This window comes from Papio anubis, chromosome 20, assembly GCF_008728515.1.
Source record: "Papio anubis isolate 15944 chromosome 20, Panubis1.0, whole genome shotgun sequence".
Lineage (NCBI taxonomy): Eukaryota > Metazoa > Chordata > Mammalia > Primates > Cercopithecidae > Papio > Papio anubis.
In genome coordinates, this window is record NC_044995.1 from 42,218,140 (window position 1) to 42,230,832 (window position 12,693).

A 12,693-nucleotide genomic window follows, 5' to 3' on the forward strand; every position below is an offset into this window, starting at 1 on the left:
CCACTGCACTCCAGACTAGGAGATAGAACAAGACTTTCTCTCAAAAAAAAAAAAAAATAAATATTAAGAAGTAAAATAATAATTGTCATTAAAATAATGTTTCTGTGTTCAGATGGGTGAAATCTCTTTATATGTCTGAAAATGTTTTAAAACCTTTATCCCGTCATCAACAGACAAGAGGCTACAGTGGATGGAAACTCTGTGACTGTAAGAATTGTGGAGAGGTCTTCAGTGAACAGTTTTGCCTTAAGACACACATGAGAGCTCACAATGGAGGGAACACTTCTGAGGGTAATTGTTACGGAAAAGACGTCCTCAGTGTGCACAAGGAAGCCTCTGTTGGACAGGAACTTTCCAAATTTAATCCATGTGGAAAAGTCTTCACTCTAACTCCAGGCCTTGCTGTACATCTTGAAGTTCTCAATGCAAGACAACCATACAAATGTAAGGAATGTGGAAAAGGCTTTAAGTATTTTGCAAGCCTTGATAATCACATGGGAATCCACACTGATGAGAAACTCTGTGAATTTCAGGAATGTGAGAGAGCCATCACACCTTCCTCACACCTAAAGCAATGTGTAGCAGTTCATACAGGAAAGAAATCCAAAAAGACTAAGAAATATGGGAAATCCTTCACTAATTTTTCTCAACTTTATGCACATGTGAAAACTCATAAAGGAGAGAAGTCCTTTGAATGCAAAGAATGTGGAAGATCCTTTAGAAATTCCTCATGCCTTAATGATCACATTCAAATTCACACTGGAATAAAACCACACAAGTGTACATACTGTGGGAAAGCCTTCACTAGATCAACTCAACTTACTGAACATGTAAGAACTCACACTGGAATAAAACCCTATGAATGTAAGGAATGTGGCCAAGCCTTCGCTCAGTACTCGGGCCTTTCTATACACATACGAAGTCACAGTGGAAAGAAACCCTATCAGTGTAAGGAATGTGGGAAAGCCTTCACTACATCCACAAGCCTTATTCAACATATAAGAATTCACACAGGAGAGAAGCCTTATGAATGTGTTGAATGTGGGAAGACCTTCATTACTTCTTCCCGTCGTAGTAAACATTTGAAAACTCACAGTGGAGAAAAGCCCTTTGTATGCAAGATATGTGGGAAAGCATTTCTGTATTCCTCACGCCTTAATGTTCACCTGCGAACTCATACCGGAGAGAAACCCTTCGTATGTAAAGAATGTGGGAAAGCATTTGCTGTTTCCTCACGCCTAAGTAGACATGAAAGAATTCACACTGGGGAGAAACCCTATGAATGTAAGGGTATGAGTGTTACCATTTAGCCCATCAGTTGCCATCTTTAATTATTGGCAATGACACCAAAGATTATCAGATTTGTCCTAAATGCCTTGCGGAGGTTGTAATGGCTCATGGATTGGCTTTGGATGCCATCCTGAAGGTCTGAAATTAAACCTACAGGTTCTGAATACAACTTCATGGTTGCCTAAGTCTGGGCATCTGTGAAGAAGGGTCATGGATGGTGAGGTCAGTACTGAAGCCTGCCTCACCTTGGTGACTAGATTCCTAAGATCATAGCGTTAACAAGTTCTGTATGAGATACATCATGCAGATTGATCCCAGCCCCTGTTGATTAGTGGCTGCCAGTGTGGCACATTTATGTCAAAATTTACCAGAAACCAAGATGATGTAGGACCCCAGAGGTGGGTTGTTAAGAGATGCTCCTCCAAGGGTGTCTTCTATTTCCCAGATCCTGCAGAGCATGGCAGGAATGAAACCATCCTTAACTGCCAGTGCACTTTCACAGCTGATTATTTCTGTGTCCCCTTGTAAAATCTAAGAAGTGTGACAGCCTTGCCTGTTCTGCCTTGTATGTCTATTTTAGGTGGCACAATGTAAGTGGCAGTGTCTCTTCTAGTATAATCCAGTCTCTGTCCTCACTCCTCTTAAGATGGCTGATATAGTCCATGAATCCCCTCATGATCGCTTTATCAAATGATTGTTCAGCCACACTTTCAGGATTCTCTTCAGCACAAATTTTCTAATTTTTGCAGTATGGATAGGCTGAGAATTTTCCAAATCTCCAGGTTCTGGTTTGTTTTTCCTTAACAGTTGCTTCTGCAATTCAAGTCTCCTCTTTGGATTTCCCTGTAAGCAGTCAGGAAGAATGAAGCTTCCTGTGTCTTTTAACACTTCAATTACAGATGTTAGTGATAAATACCTAATTTTATCTCTCTCAAGTTCTACCTTGCACAAAATGCTAGAATACAGTTCTGCCAAGTTCTTCACCACTTCATATCAAGGGTTGTCTTATTTCCCAATAGCATGTTCCTCATTCCCCAATAGCATGTTCCTCATTCTCCAATGACACCTCATCAGAATCACCCTTGCCAACCTTATTTCCAGCTTGCACATCACAATTTTTCCAGCCACTACTCATTTGTCACTTTCTTTTTTTTTTTTTTTTGGGGCGGAGTCTCAGCTCATCGCCAGGCTGGAGTGCAGTGGCGGATCTCAGCTCACTGCAAGGCTCCCTCCTGGAGTTCACGCCATTCCCGCCTCAGCCTCCCGAGTAGCTGGGACCACGAAGCCAGCCACCTCGCCCGGCTAATTTTGTATTTTTTTTATTTGAGAGGCGGGGTTTCACCGTGTTAGCCAGCATGGTCTAGATGTCATTTGTCACTTTCAAAAGCTGCTTCACATTTTTTGGTTTTGTTGTTTCTTTGGTAATCACCTTAATGACTCAGGCCACCATAACAAAATACCACAGACCAAATGGCTTGCAAATTCATTTAATTGCCAAATAAGTCATGTAGGTTAAAAACATTATTATATTCTGCAAGACACGGTAGCTCAAGCCTGTAATCCCAGCACTTTGGGAGGCTGAGGCGGGTGTGGATCCACCAAGGTCAAGTCGAGACCATCCTGGCTAGCAGCAGTGAAACCCACTCTCTACTAAATGCAAAAAAAACTGGCTGGAGTGGTGGCAGGTGCCTGTAGTCCCAGCTACTCCTGCTGGGGAGCAGGAGAATTAAGTAAACAGGGCTGAGGGCTTGCAGTGAGAGCTGAGATCTGGCCACTGCACTCAGACTGGGAGACAGCAAGATTCCATTATGAAAAAAAAAAAAAAAGGCTGACTGGTGGCTCAAGCCTGTAATCTATGCCCCACTTTGGGGAGGCGAGGCAGGATCCTAGAATCCCAGGAGGTCAGGGAGCCATCCTAGCTAACCGCAGGTGAAACCCGTCTCTACTAAAAGAGTACAAAAAACAGGCCCGAGGTGGCTGGCGCCTGTAGTCTAGCTACTCGGGAGGCTGAGCCAGAGAATAAGCGTAAACCGGGGCCGGGCTTGCAGTGACAGAATCCGGCCACTGAGCACCTCAACCTGGGTGACAGAAGCAGAGACAAATCTCAAAAAAAAAAAAAAAAAAAAAAAAGGCCCGGGCGCAGTGGTCAAGCCTGTAATCCCAGCACTTTGGGGAGGCAGAGGCGAGTGGATCAAAGGTCAGAATCGAGACCATCCTGGCTAACTTGAAGTGAGCCTGGTCTCTACTAAAAATACAAAAACTAGCTGGGGCCCGGAGTGAAGCTGAGCTGTAGTCCCAGGTACTTTCGGGGAGAGCTGAGGCAGGAGAATGGTGAACCCTAGGAGGCTAACAGTGAGCAGAGATCCAGCCACTGCACTCCAGCCTAGGCAGAGAGCCGGAGACTCCGCCTCAAAAAAGAATTATATTCTCACATTTCTCGAGGCTAGAAGTCTGAGATCAGAGTACCAGCATGGTCAACTTCTGGTGAGAGCTCTCTTCCTGGTATGTAAATGCCCACTTCCTCATGTCTTCACAGGATGGAAACCAGCAAATAGGTCTCTCTCTTTCTCCTCTGTCCTCTCTCCCCACCATCTCTCCCCCCTCCTCCCCCACCCATCTCTTGACATCATTTCATGATACTTCCTAAAGACTCTATTTTCACATACAGTCACATTGGGATTTGAAGCTTCAGCATATGAATTTTCGGGGTTATCATTCAGTCCAGAGTACTTGGTGTGATTCTTTTCCGTTTCCACATAGACAGTCACATAATCTGTAAGTAACAACTCTTATTTTTCCACTTTAGTCGTTAGGTTATACATATATATTTTTTTCCTTGCTTTACTATGGATAATTTCAACCTCAGCACAACACCAACTAAAGTAGTAATACCAGCATAATTGTCTGCAGTTCTGCTGAGATATTTTATTGGCTTGGCTGTAGGTTTTATCTTATTTTTGAAGAGGCTCTTACAGTTTCTTTTACCATCCAGTTTTACATGATGAATGATTTCCCATGTTCATAGTTTGTGGCTGAATTCCTCTTGAATTTATTAACTGCTTCCTGTGCATCCTCTGTGATGATCATGTTTATTTACTAATACTCAAGTACCTAGAACTATGCATGGTCTATGATGAATTTTGTAATAAATGTCACTAATGAAATGATGTGGTGATGCATGCCTGGTTAGGCTCCTTGGGGAGGATGGCTCAGACAGGGGTTCTAGACCAGCTTAAGGCAGCATAGCAAGACCACATCTCAAAAAAAAAAAAAAGAAACAAAACAACAAAACAAAAACAAAAAAACTTGAACAAAATTGAATGCATGGAAGGACTTGTTTCCTAAAATAAATCACGGTCAGGTTGGGTGTGAGGTGGCTCATACTGTAATCCCAGCACTTAGGGAGGCAGGGATGGGTGGATCACTTGAGGTCAGGAGTTGGAGACCAGCCTGGCCAGCATGGTGAGAGAAACCCCATCTACTAAAAATACAGAAATTAGCTGGGTGTGGTTGTGGCTACCCATAATTCCAGCTACTCTCGAGGCTGGGCTTAAGGAGAATCCTTTCCAGTGGGAGGTGGAGGTTGCATTGAGTGTAAGGTGCCACTACCTCCAGCCTTGTTGACAGAGTGAGACTCCATCAAAAGTAAAATAAATGTGGTTTTGTATTTATTTCTAGTTTCTAGTATTTATTTCTAGTGTTACATCAACCTTGCATTCCTGGATAAGCTCAACTGAGACGCAATGGATCATTTTAAAGGACTGTTTGATTACCTTTACTAATATGTTATGGAGCTATGTCTGAAGATAACTTTTGTAATTTTTTTTCTTATTGTCCCTGATTTTTTTTTTTTTTTTTTTTTTTTCTGAGGCGGAGTCTTGCTCTGTCGCCCAGGCTGGAGTGCAGTGAGCGCCATCTGCGGCTCACGCAAGCTCCGCCTCCCAGAGTTCGCAGCCATTCTCCTGCCTCAGCCTCCCGAGTAGCTGGGACTGGAGGCCACCACCACCATGCCCGACTAATTTTGTATTTTGAAGTAGAGGCAGTTTCCCCTTTCAGGATAATCTCAATCCTGACTTGTGATCCACCGCCTCGGCCTCCCAAAATGCTAAGGATGGCGTGGCTCCAGCCCGGCTTTTGTTTTTGTTTTTTGTTTTAAGAGCTGGTCTGGCTCTGTGCGAGGCTGGAGTGCAGTGGCCTGATCTCAGCTGCAGCCTCCACCTGGGGTTCAGCGATTCTCCTGCCTCAGCCTCTGAGGAGCTGGGACTCTGAGCCGCACCACCATGCCCAGCTGAGTACTGTATTTTTGAGTAGAGACAGGGTTTCCTGCGGCCAGGGGTGGTTCGATCTCTTGACCTCGTGATCTACCTCCTCTGTCCCCAAAGTGCACAGGATTCGGGTGTGAACCACCATGCCTGGCCCTGAATGATATTTATATGTAGATTATGACTGTCATATACTGTACTGAGGCATGTTCCTACTTTTTCTAAATTCTTAATTTATCTCTATGCTATAAGATTCTAGACTGGGAATAGTGGCTCAGGCCTGTAATCCCAGCACTTTGAAAACAGGCAAGATGCCCTGGGCAGCATGTTGAGATCACATCATCTATTTAAAAATACTACAGGCTGCAAGGCACGACCATAATCCCAACACTGGGGTTAGGTGGGCTGATCAAGAGGTCAGGAGTTGAGAGACCAGCCACAATAGCGTGGTGGCTCATCTCTACTAAAAATACAAAAATTAATGAGCATGGTGGCAGCTCTCCTGTAATACAGGTACTTGGGAGGCTGAGGAAGAAGAATTGGCTGAGCCCAAGAGAGTGAGGAGGTTACGATGAGTTGGTGTGCCATTACACTCCAGCTCTGGGCAACACAGCAAGGTTCCATCTCGAAGAAAAAACTACAAAATATTTTTAAAAATAATACAAAAGTGGCCGGTGGCTCAAGCCTGTAATCCCAGCACTTTGGGAGGCCGAGGCAGGAGAAGTGGGATCGAGGAGTCAGGAGATCAGACCATCCTGGCTAACAGGTGAAACCCGTCTCTACTAAAAATACAAAAAAACTAGCTAGGCTGACGTGGGCCGGGTGCAGTGAGTCAGCTACTTTCGGGAAGAGCTGAAGAGGTGGAGAATGGCTTCAGCAGGAGAGAGGCAGACTTGCGGTGAGCTGTGAGATCCAGCCACTGCACTCCCATCCTGAAGCGGCGAAGCGAGACTCTGTCTCAAAAAATAAAAATAAAAAAAAATATGCGAGTGGCAGTGTCCGCCTGTAATCCCAAGCACTGCAGGGAGTGAGGCGGGGAAGATCTGAGTCAGAGATGAGATCACAGTGAAACCCAGTCTCTACTAAAATAAAAATTAGCGGGCAGTGGTGGGCGCCTGTAGTCCCAGCCTTCGGGAGAGCTGAGAACCAGGAGGAGATGCGTGAACCCGGGAGGTGGAGCTTGCAGTGAGCCGAGATGGCGCCACTGCACTCCAACCTCGGCGACCGAACTAGACTCCGTCTCAAAAAAAAAAAATAAAATAATAAAAAAATAAAAAAATAAAATAATAAAAGTTACCTATTCTGGCTGATCATGGTACTCACACACGTATTCCCAGCACTTTGGGAGGCTGAGTCAGGAGGATTGCTTGAGGCCAGGAGTTCAAGATCAGCCTGGGCAACACAGTGAGACCCCATCTCTACAATAAAAAGAGTAATCAGGCCAGGTGTGGTGGCTCACGCCTGTAATCCCAGCACTTTTGGAGGCTGAGGCGGGTGGATCACCTGAGGTCAGGAGTTTGAGACTAGGCTGGCCAACATGGTGAAACCCCATCTCTACTAAAAATGCAAAAAATTAACTGGGCATGGTGGCTGACGCCTGGCCCAGCTACTCCAGAGGCTGAGACAGGAAAATCGCTTGAATCCAGGAGGTGCAGGTTGCAGTGAGCCGAGGTTGTGCCACTGCGCTCCAGCCTGGGCAACAGAGCAAAACTGCATCTCAAAAAACAAACAAAAAGGCCTGGCACAGTGGCTCATGCCTGTAATCGCACTTTGGGAGGCGGAGGCGGGCAGATCACGAGGTCAAGTTGAGACCGTCCTGGCCAACATGGTGAAACTCCATCTCTACTAAAAAATACAAATATCAGCTAGGCCTGGTGGCGCACACCTGTAATCCCAGCTACTCAGGAGGCTGAGGCTGGAGAATCACTTGAACATGGAAGGCAGAGGTTGCGGTGAGCCGATATCATGCCACTGCACTCCAGCCTGGGCAACACAGCAAGACTCTGTCTCAAAAAAAAAAAAAAAAAAAAAAATTACCCAGTCTCTGATATTTCTTCATAGTAATATGAAAATGGACTAAATAAGTCAGAGGTTAGAGTTTCAAGACCTACCAGACATTATTTCAGTGATTCTCAAAAGCGCCTTTCAACAGAACCCCCACTTGTCTCAGATTTCTTCCACTGGCTCCTGGACCTGGTTGGACGGACTGACAGAACGGTGTTCTTGAAGCCCCCAGAATGACTCTCCCCACCTGAAAGTAGGGGCTCAGCGCTATCCAGAGTTGCAGAGGGCCAGAGAATTGACTGGTGTCTGGTGAGGCTGCCGTCGATCCCCTACTGCATTCTCTAGTCCATCAGAGCAGAGGGTTGCATCTGTTCTCCACTCAGGCTGCAGTTTTACCCGTGAGAACAGGAGAATGTTCCCCTTTGGGGGAGGATGTGTCTGAAAGGGTCTTGAGCATCGTTGTGGGCAAACTCCAGACATCATCCGTAATGGTGAATGCACTAATACAAAGATACAAATCAACCAGAGCCAACCTTACATTCCTGCAGTAAATGCTACTGGGTTTACTACTTTCTTATCATGGGGTTGGAATTTATTTACTAATTTCTTTCCCTCCCTCCCTCCCTTCCTCCCTCCCTCCTTTCCTTCCTTCCTTCCTTCCTTTTCTTTCTCTTCTCTCTCTCTGTCTCTTCCTCCCCTTCCCTCCCCTCCCCTTCCCTCCCCTCCACTTCCCGCCCCTCTCCTCCCCTCCCCTCTCCTCTTGCTCTATCACCCAGGCTGGGTGCAGTGTTGCAGACACAGCTCACTGTAGCCTTGACCTCCTGGGCTCAAGCAATCTTCCCACCTCAGCCTCCTGAGTAGCTGGGAGTACAGGGATGCTTTACCACACCCAGCTAATTTTTAATTTTTTTGTAGAGGTGGTCACTTGCTGTGTTGGCCAGGCTGCTCTCAAACTCCAGGGCTCAAGCAATCCTGCCTCACCCTCTCAAAGTGCTGAGATTCCAGGCGTGAGCCACTTCACCGAGCCACTATTATACTTAGTGCGTTTGTTTTGTTGTTGTTTATTTTTTGTTTTTTGGTGTTTTTTTTTTTTTTTTTTTTTTGAGATGGAGTCTCGCTTTGTTGCCAGGCTGGAATACAGTGGTGCGGTCTTGGCTCACTGCAACCTCTGCATCCCAGGTTCAAGCGATTCTCCTGCCTCAGCCTCCTGAGTAGCTGGGACTACAGGCGCGTGACAGCACTCCCAACTAATTTTTGTATTTTTGGAAGAGACAGTGTTTCATCATGTTGCCAGGATGGTCTCAATCTCTTGACCTCATGATCAGCCTGCCTCAGCCATGCAAAGTGCTGGGATTACAGGTGTGAGCCACCATGCCCAGCCTACTTAATGCATTTGTAGCAATATTCACTACTGATAAGATTATGCAGTTTTTAATGATGGTACTGTTTTTATCAGTGATAAAAACAAGATATACATATATCTTGTACTGGCATCATAAAAAGCTTTAGCAAGATTTGCTTCATTTTTAATACTCTGAAAGGATTTATGGAGAATTAGTACCAACTGCATCTTGAAAATTTCATGTAATGTAAAAATGTCTGGCTGGGCATGGTGGCTCATGCTTGTAATCTCAGCACTTTGGGAGGCCGAGAAGAGAGGATCACTCTAGCTCAGGAGTTTGAGAACAGCCTAGGCAATGGAGTGAGATACTATCTCTACTAAAAAAAACAAAACAAAACAAAAAACGAAAAAAAAAACGAGTTTAGCTGCTGTGTTCCTTCCATCCCAACTACTTAGTACACTGAGGCAGGGGGTTTACTTGAGGCCAGGCATTCAAGGCAATAGTGTACAACATTACATACCACTTTTTTTTTTTTTTTTTTTTTTCAGTTGATCTCACTCTGTCATCCAGGCTGGAGTGCAGTGACATGATCTTGGCTCACTGGACCCTTCATCTCCCCAGTTCAAGTGATTCTCCTGCCTCAGCCTCCCAAGTAGCTGGAGGATTACAGGCATGTGTCACCTTGCCCAGCTAATTTATTTCATTTTATTTATTTAGCTTTTTTTTTTTTTTGAGATACAGAATCTCACTCTGTCCACCCATGCTGGAGTGCAATGAGTGCGATCTTGGCTCACTGCAACCTCACTCCTCCTGAGTTCAAAGCAATTCTCTGCCTCCCAGCCTCCTGAGTAGCTCGGATAACAGTGAGTGTGCCACCAAGTCCAGCTAATATTTGTATTTTTAGTAGAGACAGAGTTTCACCATGTTGGTCAGGCTGGTCTCAAACTCCTGACCTCGTGATCCCACGCCACCTCGGCCCCAAACTGCTGGGGTGATGTGAACCACTGCACCCGGCCTTCGACCAGCTAATTTTTGTATTTTAGTAGAGATAGGGTATTGCCATGTTGACCAAGCTGATCTCAAACTCTTTTTTTTTTTTTTTTTTTTGGGGGCGGAGTTTTGCTCTGTAGCCCGGGCTGGAGTGCAGTGGCGGATCTCAGCTCAATACAGCTCCGCCTCCCGGGTTCCCACTGTTCTCTCCTGCCTCAGCCTCCGGAGTAGCGCTGGGACTACAGGCGCCGCCACCCTCGCCCGGCTAGTTTTTGTATTTTAGTAGAGGCGGGGGTTCCACCGTGTTATGGGATGGTCACCGATCTCCTGACCTCGTGATCCACCCGTCCGGCCTCCCCAAAGTGCTGGGATTACAGGCTTGAGCCACCGCGCCCGGCCTCAAACTCTACTTCAGGTAATCTGCCCGCCTTGGCCTCCCAAAATGCTAGGATTACAGGCATGAGCTACTGAGCCCTGTACTTACATATCAATTCTAAAAGTTATAATTCTAATACTTTGGTTTTTCTTCCTTTTTTGGGGGACAGGGTCTCACCCTGTCACCCAATGCTGAAATGCAGTGAGCACAATCATGGCTCACTACAGCCTTGACCTCGTGAGCTTAGGTGATCCTCCCGCTCAGGCTCCCTGAGTAGTTGGAACTGCAGACATGCACGACCACACTGGGTAATTTTGGTACTTTTTGTAGGGGCAGAGTTTCGAAGCCTGTTGCCTAAGCATGCATAGCAGACCCTGTCACAAAAATTTTAAAACCCTGTCCAGGCATGGTGGTACACCTGTAGTCCCAGCTTCGCAGAGATGCTGAGGGCAGAAGGATTGCTTGAGCCCAGGAGTTCAAGTCTACAACGAGCTATGATTGAATCACGCACGACACTCAGGCTGAACAACAGAGCAAGACCCTGCCTCGAAAAAAGATGTTACATGTCAATTTTATGTGCTTTTTATCACAGTAAAAGAAATAATAAAACAGAAGTTACTGGCCGAGCACAGTGGCTCATGCCTGAAATCAGCACTTTGGGAGATGGGTGGATCACTTGAGGCCAGGAATTTGAACCAGCCTGGCCAATATGTGAAAACCTTGTCACTACTAAAATACAAAAGTTAGCTGGGGCTGGTGGCGTGCACTTTCTCGTCCCAGCAGGCTTCGGCTGACTGAGGCATGAGAATTACTTGAACCGGGTGGTGGAGGCTGCAGTGAGCTGAGATTGTGCCACTGCACTCCCAGCCTGGCCAACAGGGCAAAACTCTGTCTCAAAACAAAACAACAACAACAAAAGCCCAGAGTTACTTGGGTCAGTTCTTGTTTTATTTTTTCCTTTCCATTGTGATCTGTCTTGAGCCTCTACCTATATTAAGGATCAGTAGCAGAGTGACTAGCAATGCTGCCCCTAACAAAGTGAAGGGGGAGCCAGATGTAGGTGTTTACAGGAGCCTTTCTTTCAAATTGATGCATTTTGTTTTTATTTGTTTTGTTTATTTTTTATTTTTATTTATTTATTTATTTATTTATTTATTTGAGATGGAGTCTTGCTCTATGCTTGGTCGAGATCTGCGGTAGCCGCGATCACCGACTCCTGCAACCACCTCCTTCTCCCGGGTTCAGCGATTCTCCTGCCTCAGCCTTCCGAGGCATCTGGGATTACAAACGCGTGCCAGCATCCCAGCTCATTTTGTATGGATTAGTAGAGGACAAAGTTTCACCATGTTGATCCAGGCTGGTCATGATCTCCTGACCTCGTGATCTGCCTGCCTCAGCCTCCCAGGTGCTGGGATTGCAGGCATTAGTCACAGCGCCTGGCCCTTCTATTTATTTTATTTTATTTTATTTTATTTGGAGACAGAGTCTGGCTCCTGATACCCAGGTTGGGTGCAGTGGCACAATGTCCGGCTCACTGCAGCCTCCGCCTCAGGGTTCAAACAATTCTCCTTGCCTCAGCCTCCCAAGTAGCTGGGACTAGCAGGCACACCCACTACACCCAAGCTAATTTTTTTTTTTTTTTTTTTTTTTTTTGTATTTTAGTAGAGACAGGGTTTCACCCGTGTTTGCCTTGGGCTGGTCTTGAACTTCTAAGCTCAGGCAGTCCGCCTGCCTTGGCCTCCCAAAGTGCTAGGATTACAGGCCTAAGCCACTGCACTCGGCATTATTTCAATTCTATTCTATTCTATTCTATTCTATTCTATTCTATTCTATTCTATTCTATTTTTGAGATGGAGTCTGTCTCTGTCACCCAGGCTGGAGTGTAATGGCTTGATCTCAGCTGACTGCAACCTCCACCTCCTAGGTTCAAGCGATTCTCCTGCCTCAGCCTCCCGAGTAGCTGGGACTACAGGCATGCACCACCACACCCGGCTAATTTTGTATTTTTAGTAGAGACAGGGTTTTGTCATGTTGGTCAGGCTGGTCTCAAACTCCTAACCTCAGGTGATCGGCCTGCCTCAGCCTCCCAAGTGCAGGATTTCAGATTGTGAGCTACCACGCCTGGCCTAGGGGTCATTTTTAAAGTTAATTAGAGATTGTTATTGATGAATGACAGAGTCTCCCTCTGTCATCCAGGCTGGAGTGCAGTGGCACGATCTCAGCTCACTGCAACCTACAACTCCAGAACTCAAGTGATTCTCCTGCCTTAGCCTCTCAAGTAGCTTGGATTACATGCATGTGCTACCATGCTGGGCTAATTTTTGTATTTTTAGTAGAGATGGGGTGTTGCCATGTTGGCCAGGCTGGTCTGGAACTCCTTAGCTCAAGTGTTCTGCCTGCTTCGGCCTCCCAAAGTGCTGGGATTACA

General features: G+C 45.9%; 1 protein-coding gene across 8 annotated transcripts in view; it reads left to right on the plus strand.

Moving 5' to 3' along the window:
• The window catches only part of ZNF561 (zinc finger protein 561), a 39,092-nt gene extending 37,256 nt beyond the window's left edge, over nt 1–1,836 (plus strand). For all 8 annotated transcript variants that reach the window (XM_021930676.2, XM_021930673.2, XM_021930672.2 and 5 more), the window contains one exon: nt 174–1,836. In XM_021930676.2, coding sequence (XP_021786368.1) covers nt 174–1,310 — 1,137 coding nt within the window. In that variant the 3' untranslated portion in view covers nt 1,311–1,836. The remainder of the gene's footprint in view (nt 1–173) is intronic.
• Nucleotides 1,837–12,693: the final 10,857 nt, after the last annotated feature.